Source organism: Mytilus galloprovincialis, chromosome 11, assembly GCF_965363235.1.
Source record: "Mytilus galloprovincialis chromosome 11, xbMytGall1.hap1.1, whole genome shotgun sequence".
Taxonomy (NCBI): Eukaryota; Metazoa; Mollusca; class Bivalvia; order Mytilida; family Mytilidae; genus Mytilus; species Mytilus galloprovincialis.
The window spans coordinates 76,571,805-76,589,568 of record NC_134848.1 but is presented as its reverse complement, the minus strand read 5'-3'; the positions used below and the strand labels follow the sequence as shown (position 1 = coordinate 76,589,568).

The 17,764-nt window shown below is 34.2% G+C and overlaps 1 protein-coding gene and 1 long non-coding RNA gene across 3 annotated transcripts; both read right to left on the bottom strand.

The window, feature by feature from the left end:
• Positions 1–2,054: 2,054 nt before the first annotated feature.
• On the bottom strand, positions 2,055–6,458 carry LOC143052828 (uncharacterized). The gene is made up of 4 exons (XM_076225934.1): positions 6,284–6,458; positions 4,598–4,684; positions 3,226–3,308; positions 2,055–2,779 (listed from the first exon to the last, which is right to left on the bottom strand). The coding sequence occupies exons 2-4, from the start codon at positions 4,642–4,644 to the stop codon at positions 2,547–2,549; spliced, it is 363 nt and encodes a 120-aa protein (XP_076082049.1). The 5' UTR covers positions 4,645–4,684; positions 6,284–6,458; the 3' UTR covers positions 2,055–2,546.
• A 521-nt stretch (positions 6,459–6,979) lies between these two features.
• On the bottom strand, positions 6,980–11,250 carry LOC143052827 (uncharacterized). 2 transcript variants are annotated; one of them, XR_012971263.1, is made up of 3 exons: positions 11,125–11,250; positions 7,890–7,972; positions 6,980–7,184 (listed from the first exon to the last, which is right to left on the bottom strand). It is a non-coding gene; the product is annotated as an uncharacterized LOC143052827 (long non-coding RNA). The 2 variants fall into 2 exon arrangements; XR_012971264.1 differs by lacking the exon at positions 11,125–11,250 and adding an exon at positions 8,781–8,848.
• Positions 11,251–17,764: the final 6,514 nt, after the last annotated feature.

The following is a 17,764-nucleotide window of genomic DNA, read 5'->3' as shown; positions in this document are numbered from 1 at the left end:
TGTACTGAACAGACCATTCAAATCAGCCTCCAACCATGGAAAGTTGTTGAAGATTTCCAGAAGTCAATGATGTAATTGTGACTCAAATGTTGTGATCCAATTAACCAGTGGCGAATTTAGATGGGAATGCAAAGGGTATTTTTTAGGGGTAGCCCCCATGTTCCGACACCCTGTTAGTCATACACCCCACTAGTCCGACACCCTATCGGTCCGACACCCCCTTAGTTCGAGACGCCCCATTGGTCCGACACACCAATAGTCCGACAATACAATTAATCCCAACCAATAGTAGTAAGCTGATACACAGAAACTTACTAATTTGTGAACCTAGTGTTAGACCAGTTTTTAGAGAGCAGTCAGGGACACATTGATAGTACTATTATGGTGATGATTATAGACAATTTCTAAATACATGTCTCTAGATAAAATAAAAATGTACAATGAGTAGACCACTTTCCAATTATGTGCTTCACTGAAAAAGTTCTTTAAATATGTGTGACCTTGATGACATCATTTTTTTATATACAGGGTCTCGCCTGTTTCCCTGCACTATTAAAGTTCATCAAGCGTCTTCGTAGTCGTTATAATGCAGGATAAACTAGAAATAATATTTGTTCCAAAGGTACGTAGTCACAATTCCTTTATAACAGTAGTGCTGTATTAGAATTAAATTGTCAAATAAATCGTTCAATACAGCATTATATTTGTTCAACCATTCGCTAAACATGGAATTGGAATTGACAATGCCACTAACCACACAAATGATGTCCACAAAGTTTTTGACGGAAATGCAACAGAATTGAATGTTGTCTATATGCATCCTGTTTCAATGTTACAAAATTTAACTGTCTTCATGCCCCCTTTTTTCCTTTCATAACTTTGATCAGATATACTTGAGACCAAGATTAGAATACGGAAAACAACACAATACACAAAAGCATTAAATTTAGGACAAGTGTATTCGACTCCACAAAGAGAAAATCAAAAGAACCTTTCAACAAAAGAGGGTCGAAAGATACCAGGAGGACAGTCCTATCAATAAAGAAACATCCCAAACTGCCAGTCTACATTAATTGTGTTTTTTTTAATTGACGCCATAGTTTGAGTTCACTTACTTAATGTATAAACTAGAAGTTTGGTCACCTAATTTATCATGTCAATTATTTAAAAAATAATTTTTAACGAAGACAATTTAAGACATATAAAAAAGAAGATGTGGTATGATTGCCAATGAGACAACTGTCCACAAGAGACCAAAATGATACAGACATTAACAACTATAGGTCACTGTATGGCCTTCAACAATGAGCAAAGCCCATACAGCATAGTCAGCTATAAAGTTCATAAGTATTAATAGTCAAAGTACAACAATAAAAGATTCCAGGTTGTTAAAATTTGTACAACTTCAAAAGTCAAACGTCAGGCCTTGAATTAGGTTGACATTATTAAATGGAAATCATTTATCAATAGGCTGACAGCAATAACCACCAATGAAATACCGTCTCCTGGTTTGGAAAGAACCAACAAAATGTAATGGATTCAAACATGTTTGTGAGTATGTATGTACTGGTAAATGCCTCCGATATCTGAAGAACCCCTCGAAAGCTGCGAGGGTACGGTGGCATCCATGTACACTCCCAATCGGGATTAATGGAGATGTGTCCTTAACGTATATTTATACGACAATTATTTTTTACAAGGACAATCAATCCCCACCCAACACAAAGGGAGTGCTAGAACACCGGGCAGTCTGTTATTATGGTGGAGGAAGCCGAAGTACTCGGAGAGAACCACCGGGCCACTCGGTGGAAACAGACAAACCAGAGAGATATCAGAATATTGATCTCCAGGTCAAAGTAGGGGACAACTTTGACCAACCGATGTCCCCAAAGTACCCTGTGAGTGCTAAATGCTAGCTTTGCACAACTGTTTATATTTTAATAGCATACAGCAGTATATTGTTAAAATCAGTTTTGAATAAATTAAAAGTAAACTGTCAAAGACCTACCAACAACACTCTCTTTTACACATATAATTATAATAAATAGAAAAGGTAGATGATATTAATATTTATTTAAAAATATGGAAAAATACATAAAATTATGAGATTTTTATACAATGAATTGCTTGCATACATAATAATGTGTGATTACAACGCATATATTCAGACCAGCTGATATATAACAATTTGAAAACATCAACTAATCAACATATATTAGATAAATAGACAAATATGGCTTCTCCTGATGATGTCTGTCAGTTATTGCTAGGTTCATACAATAAACATAATAAAGAGCCAATTGCAATGTACATTTGGTGTTGTTGTCTACTCTAAAGATAAAAGAAGATGTGGTATGAGTACCAATGAGAGAACTCTTCATCCAAGTCACCATTATAGTTCAATGTTCGGCCTTCAACACGGAGCCTTGCGTCACAACGAATAACAAGTTATAAAGGGTTCCAAAAAGGACTAATGTAAAACCATTCAAACCGAAAAAGTGAATGCTTACTGTGAAATAATTCTCATTTTCATGATTGATGATATTTTATAAACGAAAGCTTTTAATTGTTCCACAAGTACTTGAATTGTCACCACCTCTTAAATCGAGCATAACCTCGCTTCCATTTGAGGAGTAAGAGTTTCTAGTCCAAGACTGATGTTTTGACAGGACCTGTAATGTTTTGTCTTTACAGGCCTCTAATGCTGTAGTATCGTCTATCTCTGTCCCGTCATCCTCTAGAACTATGTAGGCATGTGTTACTTCAAACACTTTACTAGCTGCAAAAAAATCACAAAATTGGTTAAATAGTTTACAAAATTGGTAAATTCGTTTATAATCATGGGTACTTTTTTTCTGAATTCAAAAATTTGTATTTTCATGCATATTTGAATTACTGTTTATCATAAAATTTCCGAAACACATTCATATTTGATATTCTTTCAGCCTTGTTGTTTGTGGTTCTGACCGGCCCCGTTCTGACACCATTGTCCCCATAATATTACCGATTTCGCTTCAATGATGCATTCACATACAAATTATTTGAAAATAAACCTAATACACGCTTTGAATAAATGTTATAAAGATTGAAGAACTTAGATAAAGATAAAGGATAAAATAATTCAGAGGGCCAAGTGTCCTATCCTCTGTACATTAGATAAAATAAAAGTGTGAGTTTTGTGAGGGAAATATACAAAATAGATTCAATAACATCATAATTAATTACCTTTTTGTTTTAAGTCGATCAAATCGAATGCAGTTATAAACTTTCTCAACGATCTATCTTGTGACCATACTTTATAAACATGTCTGTAAATATAATTAAAAGAATACAATACAATAGTTATATATATATATATATATATATATGTGTGTGTGTTAATAAGTTTTCTAACGTTAACGCGACTGGTTTAACATGGATTGGAATAGAACATTATTAACCTTCCGGAGCACATGAGCACACCTCCATTCTTCAGTTTCTGTGTATGAGTTTGTGTTATTTTTATGCCCCATCTACGATAGTAGAGAGGAATTATCAAGGATTTCTGATCTGTGAGTCTGTTCGTTCGTTTGTCCGTCTGTCCTGTTCAGGTTAAACTTTTTGGTCAAGGTAGTCTGTGTTGAAGTTGAAGTCCAATCAAGTTGAAACTTAGTATACATGTTCCCTATGATATGATCTTTCTCATTTTAATGCCAAAGTAGAGTTTTCATCCCAACTTCACGGTCCACTGAACATAGAAAATAATAGTTCGAGTGGGGCATCCGTGTACTATGGACACATTCTCGTTTTTTTTAATTTTTTTATTTATCTATTTTGCTAAAAAAGAAGATGTGGTATGATTGCCAATGAGACAACTGTCCACAAGAAACTAAAATGACACAGAAATTAACAACTATAGGTCACCGTACGGCCTTCAACAATGAGCTAAGCCAATACCTCATAGTCAGCTATTGAAGGCCCCGGAATGATGTAAAACAATTCAAACAAGAAAACTAACGGCCTTGTTCGTGTACAAAAATGAAGGGTTATGGTTAGGTTATGTATTCTAACACGACTGGTGTCTTTCAAAACAGCCATTGGAAGTCAGAGTAATCCGTCTGTCTACATGAAATGGAACACAAACTGATCAACCTTCTGGATCACATGACCGCACCTGCAGTCTTCAGTTTCTGTGTAGAGTTTTGTTATTAGTTTTCTTGTCGTTTTGCTGTTTTTCATTTTACCCATGCTGTTCATTGTTTGTCTTGGAATTCTTGGTTTTTCTGTTAATTTTCATAAATTTCCATTCACATCAGTAATGAAAAGTTCCCGTTGTTATTTCTATCATAATATGTGTATGTCATATCTTAAAACAACATGAAAGGTAGAAAATTTGAAAGGATGGCTGCAGTGGCGGATCCAGGGGAGAGGTTCCGGGGGTTGGAACCCCCCTTTTTTTTTTGGACAATCAATGCATTTGAATGGGAACATATAGTTGGAACCCCCCCCCCCCTTACTCTGGGTTGGGAACCCCCCCCTTTTTTTTAAATGGCTGGATCCGCCACTGGGCTGTACTAAATGGACAAATTATAATTATTATATATATAACAACTCTTACGGTTGATTTTCGAGATTCGTTTCTTGTTCCGTGTATCTTGTTTGCATTTCTGCTGAGTACGTTTTCTGTCTGTTGCCTGCATTCAGTCTACATGGAAAACACAATCAGATATAAAAAAAAGAAGATGTGGTATAATTTCTAATGAACTAACTCTCCACTAGAGACCACATGACACAGAAATTAACAACTATAGGTCACCGTACGGCCTTCAACAATGAGAAAAGCCAAAACTGCATAATTAGCTATAAAAGGCCCCTAAATGACAAATGTATTTAAACAATTCAAACGAGAAAAATACGGCCTTATTTATAAGTATGTTTGCATACCACATATACATACATATTGGTTTTTCTTTTAAAAACTGTGACTTGGATGGAGATTTGTCTCATTGGCACTCATACCGCATCTTCTTATATCTATATGTGTGTTATTCTGGAACTCTTTCATTTCAAATGTACCACACGAGACTATCAAAAGACCATAGAAAGATTTTCATATATACTAGAGATCGTTTTAGAGGATGACTAAATGCGTACAATTCATTTACACTATTGAAACAAATTAGGAAAAAGGATCCGCTCCCCAAGATACAGATTCAAACATAAGTGTTGGATGGAGGGTTCTCGTTGGCACTCACACCCCATCTTCCTATATATAGCTATATCTATTAACACCCCAACACTGATATTTATTTCAGAAGTACATCTGGCGGTACAAACAGGGAAATAATTCGTCCACTTCAAATATAAGTCCCCAATATTTACATCTAGTGTACATGTTAATCTTTACTGATAAAGACACCATTGTCAAATGATAAAACATTCTTTCGTGTATATCAGTCAGTATGATACGTCACACACATTCCTTATTTACATTGATATATAGATTCGACATCAGTGTTTATCTCTATAAGGGCAGGTGTGTCAGATATATCACCACTTAAGTCTTTTTTCTCAATTATTTGAGATTGTGGTGCGTTAATTTCTTTCCTCTACCGTGTATTAAACAACTGACCTTGTTTTCGTTTCGTTTTGCATATGCTATGTTTACTCTGTAACACTGCTTCTTTTTCCTGCTTGTACTATAGTTTTTTTTTATTTGCATGTTAAATAGCAATTTTTTTTATGGTGATCGTGTTGCTCAGTCTTTGGTTTTCTGTGTTGTGTTTAATTTGTTATTTATGTGTTTTTTACACGGAAAAATCGGTTTGTTTTCGACTTTTGCTTTTGGATATTTCTTTGGTATATTTCGCCTCTCATTTTCCCCATCAAAAATCGTTTTTAAGAATGATAAATATTATTTAAGGAATGACTGTAATATTTTTTCTGTCTATGAAGAAATAACATAAAAAATTTGGTGCACACTGAATAACGCGCGTAGCGGGTTATTTAACAGTGTGCACCACATTTTTTTATGTTATTTCGAATAGACAGAAAAAATATTACAGTCATTTCTTATAATTTAATTCTAATTTCCATTTTAAACCGTAGAAAACCACGAAAAACGTTGATGACGTCACGGTCACATGACTAAATTATGTCTATGGGCTGATAACAAAATAACGTCAGCCAATCAGAAGACGCGTTACATCCAAAATTAAATTATTATCCATATGCATAAAACTTTTGAAATATGCATTGTCTATGTCCTTAAATGTTAATCGGTGTTAGGACTGTAAATAATTACCTTGCGTCTGTTTGCTCTGAAGGCAATTGTTTGGTTTGTTGTCTGTTCTTGAATATGATACCCGTAATTATGACGACAAGAACCAGACACGCTCCTCCCACCGAGAGTCCAATGATCAGCTTGTAGTCTTTCGGCTTTACTATCTCTGGTTCTGTAGAAAATAAAATTGCATTGAAGTTTACTCTATGTTTCAATATAGACGTCGTTTCGTTCGCAGTTTTGATCTTTTTTAATAGGATGGGTTGCTAAGATAGGGACAGCAATTTGGCATTGAAACAGGTAACTTACAGGCCAATCAAAAAGTTGTTGCAATTCAGTGATCCAGGCAATCTCTCGACTCGGGGATCGTATTCAACGCCTAAATTTTGAACGGACTTGGCTGTGTCAACTCGCACAGTCAAACGGACGACCATTGACCAGGGTTTACTGCCATTCGGAAAAAATCGAAGTAACCATATTTCTATCGCTTAATCACATGTGGGGATTACATAAAAGGCATTAGGTTTTTTGTCTTATTAAGAGAAATTTAGTAAAAAGAACATACAGATTACCGGTTTCTTTTTTCTTTTTTAATTTGAATAGGCGATAAGAATGATGCTTTCGTACATTTTTTGTTCTTTTTTTCAAGCTTTGTTTTTCTTAACATGTTTTTTTATTTGTTTCAAGGTCTGAATTTTTTCAATTGTATTTCAAAACTTGCCTCTGCATGTGGGTTTGGCACTGCTCCATCGACCACTTGGAAGACATGTTAGAGTATCAGCCCCACTCACCACCAATGCGTCATCTAGACAACTGACTTTGGCGACGGTTCCAACAGCTGTATTATAGGTCGATAGTTTTATATTATAGATGGTTACCTTCGATATAATTCCGGGAGTTCCGTCTGCTATTTTCTTACAGTCTGGAATTATATATTTAGAATGGATAATCATATACGGTTTATATGTAGGAATATTATTATATCTTATTTTAATTTTTAGAAACTTTAACTTGATGAAAGCACGCGCATGGATATTTACTTCAGAATATAAAGTTTCTTAATTGTGACATTTCTTATGTGTGATCGTTGATGCATGCAAAGCAGCAAATGTTAACCCTGCGTCTCCGTTGAAAAATATTTCCTAATGATTGATTTCTTGGTTTGTATATTCCATTATAAAAAAATATATATTTTGGAGTTTGAAAAATCGGGAAGCTGCTGAGAGGTGGCAGGAACAGTGTCATCCCGCGTTGTCCTAAACTTAACAATAAACCATTCGTTCCCGGATCCCAAACATTTCAAACAGCATTGATTCCCGATTACCGATAACGGTAAATCCTGAATTCCAACGAAAATAAAGGCACAATCTTTTATAACGGTTATACATAATATTGAATATTGGTCACTACACTTTAAGCCGTGTCTTATTTTTTACACACAAGCAAAAATCGATACTGAAAAGAAAACCATAACATATTAGAAAATAGCTCCATTGTTTATAATTACATGACTTTTTTTGTACAATAAAGATGTTTTATCTTTTCGTTTTTTGTCGATGGATAGCTGTCTGCTTGAAGTTTTTCAACAGTTATCAGAATAAAATAATTAGATGGTGTATAAACATACGTGTAAGATTAGGAGGGGTTGTTGGTATGCTAAACAGAGGAATAATCGATTCAAACACTGTGTACAGTAGTAATAGCCACATCCTGAAATAATTAAAAAAATTAACTTTAGTAGTATTCTTCAAATAAAACAAACCCCATTACCATAAATAGAAAAAAAAAGGAGTTATGGTATAACTGCCAATGTTATTAGCAATAACAGGTCATCTTACGGTCGTCTTCGACAATGAGCAAAACTCATGCCGCATTATAAGCTAAAAAAATAAAAATAAAGACATCTAAATAATTCAAATGAGAAAATCAACGCCCTAATTTTTAGCATTACAATTTGGTAAAAGTAAATATGACGGACTTGAACCAACTACACTGAACCCTTGGGTATACAAACCTCTGACTTGGAACACGATGTGCAAGTTTTTCGATATTCTTTTTAATTCTATATAAACTGCTGAAATTATCTAAAACTCAAAAAAGTTGAAAATTACAAAAAAAGAAAAGACATTACCAGCATGCATAAGAATGAAAAGTGGTTGACCTTTTGAATACCATAATTATTTCAAACATTTTAAGGCTAGCGAGCAGAGTCTGAGAACACACAATTTAAGCAATAGTACATTGTTTACTCAACTCTTTCAGTGAAGATTAAATGTACACTATTTCTATCGGGCTGCATAATTTGTCTCTGAAACAACAATGATGTCAGTCAACATTCCTGTACATCTAAATATCACAATTGTTTTCATTTCTGATGTAATCGTTTTCTATATTATTAAAAATTCAAATTCAAATTTGCTTACAAGTTTAACTTTAAGAAGCTTGCTCTGACTTATGAAAGCAATAAAACTCACCATGTTTAACTTACTAAAGAACAAATAAATGATAATTTACAAACCTGGTAAAACTAAACAGATCTATACCAATTTGATATCTTATTTTTGATACTATAATCATAAAAGGGATGCTTTTTCCAAAAACTTTTCATATTTAAGACCCTAATACCGTGTCTTATTGGACACATTTTTTTTTTATCAAACCAATGAAACTACATTCTTGTACACATTTCTAAATGTCTTCCCTACATCTTTTCTATTGGTCGAGTTCTACAGTGCAGAATCTAAATTACTTTGTGTTTACATTTTCTTGCTTTTAACAAGCGCATGCGTTACTGATTAAAACCTTATATGGAAGTCCCTAAACAACTTATTAAACTTGTTGAAGTGATTTTAATATGTTAAAAGAGAGATGAACATACCAAAGGTACATTCAAACTCATATGTTGAAAACAATCTGAAAACGCCATGGGACCTTACAAAGGAACGCAATCACTAGGCTAGGACACTGCATAATAATAGAGACCATCAACAACGGGCGTATCTTTAGACAAAAAAAAAAAAAAAAAACAACAAATCATAGACATTGAAACTACAAATGCATTACGATCTAAAGTCAAACAAGTTACAAATTTCGTCCAAAGGACATTGAATATGAGTTTATTCCAGGCCTTATTTTGACTATGATGGCGTTAATATGATTTCATTTATGGCTTAATTGTATCTTTGTTGAAGGCCTTGACTATTGTTACTTTGTTGAAGGCTCAAACCATTGTGACTTTGTTGAAGTCAGCATTGGAACTTGTAGCAATTAGTTTTACTTCATGCAACTCTCATATAGTTCTCATACTTGTTTCTTCGTTGAGGATCTCACTGTGGCTGTTGACAGCATCATTGCTACATGTTTTGTACTCTGTTAGAGGTCTAACTGTGACGGTTGACGGCTTAACTGTGACTTTGTTGAATGTCTTAGCGCGACTTTAATATGACAATACTAATTAAATCTGTATGAATGTTTGTTCTTTTATTCGCGTGTATTGACATTTTGTCTCGTATTAATACTGTTACTTCTCCATTTTTACAGTTTTACAATTTTTACAATAACAAGACAGATCAACAATGACTAGACAAACAAGCAAGACACAATAAACCTACCTAGTCCCTTATTTTCTATTGACCATTATTCTCTAAAGACTCATATTCTCTTTAGACCTATATTCTCTGTAGACCCATATTCTCTTACGTAAAATTCAAAAGTTATAATAATAAATAGAACCTATGCTCTCTTCGAAAATCTCAAAGTTGTAATAATCGATAGACCTCTGTTCTGTTACCAAAAAAAAAACCAAACGAAGTTGTAAAAAATAATATACCTATATTCTCTTACCGAAAATCTCAAACTTTTTCAAATGATAGACCTATATTCTCTAACAGAATATCTCAAGGTTGTAATAAACGATAGACCCCCTATGCTCTTACCGAAAATCCAAAGTTGTATTTAACGACAGTCCGGATCTCTTATTCTTTTATTGAAAATTTCCAAGTTCTTAGACTGATACCAAAATGTACTTTACATACAGTGTTACATATGGGGTGTCGTTTGATAGAAATAAGACAATTATTCACCAGACAAACATTTACTGGTCTCTTTGTGATCCTTAACAACGACTAAAAGCTGACCGTGTTGTAAGCTGACAATGGCCATATTAAAACAGTTTTTATCCCGATTCCAAACACTGGCTAAAAAGACTGAAAAACTTAAAGAATTTGTGAAGGAGGCTGTCATAATGCTGATCGGTATGCATTTTGTATATAGATATAAGATGATGTGGTATGAGTGCCAATGAGACAACTCTCCATCCAAATAACAATTTATAAAAGTAAACCATTATAGGTTAATGTATGGCCTTCAACAAGAAGCATTGGCTCACACCGAACAACAAACTGTAAAGGGCCTCAAAATTACTAGTGTAAAACCATTTAAACGGGAAATCAAACGGTCTAATCTATATAAAAAACGAGAGACGAGAAACACGTACAAATAACATAAACAAACGCGAACTGCTGACTGTCTTCAATGGATTACAATTGTTTTTAGTTTGCTGCCTTCTTGATGTCTTGTTGACGTCTGATTCTTTATCATTCGGACATTTAAAAAAAATACCAGCAACCGGTTCTATTTGTTTCTGCTTCAATAATTTGACAGGTCCTAAAAATATAACCTCGTGTAATACATGTACATTCACCACACGTGATTGTTTGATAGACCTTTATCAGTTAAGATTGACCGGAAACCAGTCGACATTGATCTTACTATACCACAAACAAGAACTATTTTTATTGCCAATCATAGAATAAATTCCATGTATTTTGGTTTATAAAATAAGTAAGCAAATTCCAACTTACCTTGTTGTTGAGAGGAGTTATTCATTCGTGAGGTATTTGACGTTATCTTTAGTTTGCATTGCAATGAGATAAAACAATGCACCCCTCCTCTTCGCTATCTTTGTTATCAGCCAAAGTTGTCTAAGGCTATCTAATATTGAAGTTTATTGGTGGACTGTGTCATAATCAGTTTTAAAATCACACTTTCGGAAAATCAATTAGATTATATCAAATATATATCAAACTTAGGCGAAGTACAGAATTAAATTTTAAATCCATTTGTCGTTTTAAAAGAATAAAATGGACAGAAATGTTCATGTGATAAAAAGATCAAAGCTTCCATGGATTTAAAAGGTTATTACGCAGAGAACACATATGGCGACAATGATGCATAAATAAACGTCATAGTGTAAAGATAAAAGGGACCCTGAAACAATGGTTTGAGCTAATTTCACAAAGTCGTAGCCCAATTCAACCTGATTATGAATGAGATATTTGCCACTGACAGGTAATCACAAGAGGGTCAATCAAAAGTCACTATTCAAAGGAAAACAAACAGCACCACGGCAAAAATGAAAAAAAAGGAAACAAGAAATACAACAAACACTACTTAAAACACTAGAGGTAGAGCATTAAAGACCCCATTAAAGAATGTATGGTAGATCGAAGAGTTTTACAATAATTTCGCACACGCTGCAGTATCCCGCCATTTAATTTTAATTAAGGTGGTACCTAACACTACAGGGAAATAACTCTGTAAAGTTAGCTAAACGTTTTAATGACGTTGTGTTGTAAATTAAAAGGAATATAAAGCTTCTCAATGATCAAAATTGGTGTTTGTCAAACTGCTATATAACCAGTGTAATTTTTAAAAACGGTTGGTTCAAAATTTGAAATTTTTATAAATTTGTTAAAGGGTCAAAGTAATACTTTGACAAAATTTTATGAAAATTAAAAGAGCCAAATTAATTTTAGTGAAAGTGTTGGGTACCACCTTAAACCACTGTTTTCGACTTGATGACATATAAACACGTGTTAACGATGCATTTAGAAATTAAAAAAAATAAAAAATAAAAATTGATACTATTTGTTGAATAAACAAAATAAGGGGACGACCATTTGATATTCTGGGGGGGGGGGGGGGGGGGGGGGGGGCAGGAGGATTTGTTTTTGATCGGTTATTGATTTTTGTAAATTAAGAGGACAGATTATTCATTTTCTGCACTATTGAAGCAAGATTTTTCATTTTCATTAAAGCAAGGGACTTATTATTCATTTTCACAACTATATTTTTTATATTCGAAAACATACAATTTTTTAAATGATTTGTTTATTATAAATAATACCTATAGTATAGTCAAGTCATTATGTACCATTTCTAAATTAGATTAACCATCCACCTCTGCAGAAATGAATCTTTTACATTCTTTTTTTTGAAGGGTTTTGGAGCCACTGAAGGCCCAAGAAGCTATAGAACAAATGATGCAAAATCATGCTTTCTGGGTGTTCCGAAGACCCTTTCATAATCTGAAAATGAAGTTTTGTTTTAATAATTTTTTGACAATATTTTGGTCTCAAAGCAAAATGTATAAATTCAGTGTAAGACTGAAGTTTCTAGGGACAACATCAAAAGATCAATGTGCATGATAAAGCAAAAATTGAATTCACATAGTTGAGCCTGTGGCTGCTTTTTTTTTAAACTCACTAGAACACACCCGCGAAATCGCGGGCATATGCAGCTTGAAGACTGTTGTAGGATGATTTTTTGTAAAAGATATTATGTATGGAGAATTTCACAAAAGGTATCAAAAGCCCTGTCCCTTTTTCCAAAGTCCGATATTTGTTTCCTTTCTGTTAAATTCAATCATTTTCGTGTGTCTGGCCTCAGACCACAATTATTCTTCTCCTTTGCTACAATGCTTCTTTTGGTAAAAGTCAAATTAAATTAACAATTTGCACCGTTTCAAACATAAAATAAATGTAACTGCTTATATATAGACCATTATTAGTCTAATAAAATATGCTTCTAGGATAATCCATCAGTGTTTTCTTTTTCTTTTGAGAGCCTTATTAACATGCCAATGGTAGGATATGAATCATGTATAAATGACTAAGGCTAATTTGAGGGGTGGTCGGACGGGTCCTGATCCCGAAATCCCGGGCTTAAAACCATGAAATCCCGAGATGCAGAATTTAAAGAAATGCATATCCCGAAATCCGGAAATCGAAAAATATATTCCCGGATTCCGTAAGGATCAATCCCCAAATCCCCAAATCCCGAGCTTAAAAACACCCGATCCCGACGCCCCACAGACAGTTTCTATATATTAAAGTAGTATGATCGTAGTTTACATGTAGATAAACGCGAAAAATAATTGTCTTCTCTAAGGAGGTATAATAGTTGTGGTTCTTGCGATCTAAACACCATGATATGAAACGCGAAAAATAATTGTTCTCTCTAAGGTTACATCCCAGCTCCTTTGTTCTAACTGGGGTGATCTGAGCCGGATCACCCCTACCAGATCACCCCAGTTTAGGTTTCTTTGTTATGCATGCTTTCCTTTGTTCTGTAACATTTTGGCGGGAATGACAAATCCAGTATAAAACTTATAATTAATTATACGGAGAAGACTATCTACCAAAATTCACGTAGAAAAAATCCAGTGTATATGCTGGGGTTCGAACTCAAGACCTTTAGCATATCAAGCCACGACACATACCACTACACCAGGACGACTGGATACGAACTATCAGAAATTTAACATACTTAAAGGAAGCAAGATATTTTTATAACTTGGGCGAGTTGGCAGACCTTTACTCAGTGGGGTTTAAACCCTTTTATTAAATAAATGAGTTGTCAGACTGATTGTTCAATTTGATTTTACACTTTTTTAAAGTTGGGCGAGTCGGTTACAAGAGTGGGGCGATTTTTTCATAAAGTGGCGATATAGTGTGGGCCGATTGGCCAGTGGGGCGAGTTTACATTACTTAGTATTTGATATCTACTCATCGTGTTTGGGGGTCATAAAGGGTATACATCATATAGTAATATATAAAGTATATTATAGTGGTTGTGTGGCGTTCTAAACTAGATTTTATGAATTGTAAATGGTTTTTCGTCTATTCTTAATCAGCTGGGATGTAAAATAGTTATCCCATTCGGACTTGGTGTGTCAGTGTAAGATCACCCTCTGGCCTCCGGCCATCGGGATGATCTTACACTGACACACCGCGTCCTTATGGGATAACTATTAAAGATATAATAGTTGTGATTCTTGCGATCTAAACACCATGATATTGATATATGTTGCAGTGGCGGATCCAGGGGGTGGTCCCACGGCGCACCGGACCACCCCCATGACGAATCTCATTTTTTTTTAGAACATACTCACCCCTTCTCGTCCAATGAAAAGTCAGTTTTTTCCCCCTCTAATTTTCATAGTACATGGTTTTCCATGCACTATGAAATGCTATACATGAATGACTTTTCATTGTCAGTTAATTATGAAAGTGAACTCTTAATAACTGCACTAATGAAGTGTACAATCCCCTGAGGCATTTTCCCTGGGAAAAGAGCCTACTGATTAAAGATGAAAGAGCAAAGGTTAAAACAAAACATTTTGAATTTTACAAATTTTTATAAATTTTCTTATGGTACACATATATAGAATAAACAAAAACAATATGGGGGTAAGGATGTAGGTAAAATAATATTTATTTATTATATACCGGGCATTTGAAGGATTTTTTTTTCTTTCAAGAAAACAATTCCAGACTGCTGATATAGAAAGCAAAGGATTTTTTTTCGGAGACACATTAATACATATAAAGTTATCAATAAAAAAGTAAGCATTTAACACTGAATGGTCTAGATTTATATGCTTATACAGAGTTTTATATTTATAAAAAAAATCAAAAAGGGGATTTATATAACATTTTGTTGCTTTTTAAAATAAAAAAATCTCAAGATATATAAGTATTAAATTTTACCTGAAGCAGAAGAAAAACAATTTATCCATTTATCATCACAAACTATGTCAGTGCTATTTCATTCCATCCATTGAAATGATGATTACCTATGTTTTACATTTGGTTAATCATAAAAAGTGAACTCTTATTAAGGTTTGAATATTACAATGGGAAAGCTAATTTTGTAAGGTCACTCGAAAGTGTGAATATGTTCTAAATTGGTCAGACAATACATGGTCATGTTTTATGAAGATTTAAGCCCTCGGCTTCGCCTTGGGCTTAAATCTTCATAAAACATGACCAAGTATTGTCTAACCTATAATTAAAGTGTCTATTTTTTCAATAACTAGCTAATTAACAAATTAACACTTAAGATTAATCCTTTCATCGCACTAATTTGTTATGGATCACCTGGATACCCGGAGGTGTCGCAATGATAGAATACGGATCAATGCGTTTCACCTGTATACATGTAATTAAATTGTCAAAACAGCTCGTCAATTTGGTTGATATGAAGATTAGAAGTTGACTTCTTATTTTGAAAGGTAAATATGAAATTTCCATATTTAATTGCATTGTCCAACTAACGGAGTCTCGGTTTTAAATTTCATTTATGTACATATTGAAAAAACAATCATTATGAATGAATTAAATTTGTTTATCTATCTCTTTGAGCCACCCCCCCCCTCCCCCTCCCTTCCCCCAACATCAACAGCAATTCAAGCACTGAAGTTGGTACCGGCATTTGTACAAAGCGCAACATTTGATGAAATTAAACATTTTGTAGACTTTTACCATACTGATTTGCCGAGTCCATCTACAATGCCGTCCGAACTGCGTTTGTGGCAAAAGACTTGCGAGTCAATGCTTTCAAAACCAGAAATTGTAGCCGGTGCTCTGAAAATATGTTGCAAAACAAACTTTCCAAATATTTCTGTTATCTTAAAAATCATAGCTACCATGGGGGTGACGAGTTGCGAATGTGAGCGATCCAACAGTGAGTTATCACTTTTAAAAACCTACCTGAGAACAACTATGGGACAACCGCGTTTAAACGGACTTGCGTTGATGCATGTGCACTACAGTTTGGAACTAAACATAAAACAAATTATAGATAACTTTGCAAGGAAACACCCGCGACGCATGATGTTGAATGACCTGATAAACGACTCTTTGTTAAATTAGTAAATTTTGAACAATTTTACGTAGAACTATTTTTACTGATTCGGAACATTTTAGCTAAACTTTTTTTACAGCTTGCCTAATTCAGATGACAGTTGTATGTTGTGCTATTTTAGATTGCAAGATATTGTATAGAGTCTTTAATAAAAATCAGTTTTACATGTCTTTAAATTCCTTTACCTAGGAATATGTGCATTGCATGGTGTTGTCCAAATTCATGATCTTCCATAATGTCGAAGGTATTTTTTAACCTTTTTCATACCATTCAATATTCATTTGGGACCACCCCCAAATTTTTTTCTGGATCCGCCACTGTCAGGTTTGACCCCTTAAATAGTAAACATTAAAAAAAAAACAGTAGACAGAATACAGAGAGTCTCTATATATTAAAGTAGTATAATCGTAGTTTACATGTAGATAAACGCGAAAAATAATTGTCCTCTATAAGGAGGTATAATAGTTGTGGTTCTTGCGATCTAAAAACCATGATATGGAGAACGCTCTGATTGGCTAATTTATTTTTCATTTTTGTTATCTATCATACGATTGGTTGTATTTGTGCATCTTTAAAACCGGAAGTTATATCTATAACTAAAATTCAGTCCGATGACGGAATCATATCCGGACTCCTTTTTGTCGTTTTTCTCCCAAAATAACTCAATCTGAATAATCATAATAAAATTGAGAATGGAAATGGGGAATGTGTCAAAGAGACAACAACCCGCCCAAATAAAAAACAACAGCAGAGGGTCACCAACAGGTCTTCAATGTAGCGAGAAATTCCCGCACCCGGAGGCGTCCTTCAGCTGGCCCCTAAACAAATATATACTAGTCCAGTGATAATGAACGCCATACTAATTTCCAAATTGTACACAAGAAACTAAAATTAAAATAATACAAGACTAACAAAGGCCAGAGGCTCCTGACTTGGGACAGGCGCAAAAATGCGGCGGGGTTAAACATGTTTGTGAGATCTCAACCCTCCCCCTATACCTCTAACCAATGTAGTAAAGTAAACGCATAACAATACGCACATAACAATGGATGACAAATGCGACTATGCATGTTACCTATAGGACACAGAGGCATGATGATTGATTTATTGTGGAAGGAAGAGAAGCGACACCAAAATTGAGCTCTTCTCGTTTAATAGTATAGATGATCAAGTTCATAATAAAATTACTAGATTACAAAAGGAATGCAACAGTAACAGAATACAGGAGGGCAATCAATGAACAAAAGACAAATAAATAAGAAACATTGATCCCGAAAAATCAGGGCTATAAGTCTGAGGGAAAACAAAACTTTCTTCTTGCAAGGCCGTGAACACAATTTTTATATGGAGACAAGCGTTTGGTTTTGAAATTTCCTACATGTATTTACGGCCCTGTTAAAATAAAAGTGAGGTAAGATTTCGTGAGACAATATACCTCAAGTTAAATGAAACCAATTTTCAGACATTTCAAGTGTATTTAGATAATATTTATACTTCTGTTATCAAAAAATTTGG

Bases quoted from the DNA above. Each gene is read 5' to 3' on its own strand.
- LOC143052828 (XM_076225934.1), bottom strand. From the start codon at position 4,644: ATGCAAACAAGATACACGGAACAAGAAACGAATCTCGAAAATCAACC. The intron at 3,309-4,597 runs GTAAGAGTTGTT...TTATATTTACAG, and splicing joins ACGAATCTCGAAAATCAACC to ACATGTTTATAAAGTATGGT. The intron at 2,780-3,225 runs GTAATTAATTAT...ATTTTTTTGCAG, and splicing joins GATCGACTTAAAACAAAAAG to CTAGTAAAGTGTTTGAAGTA.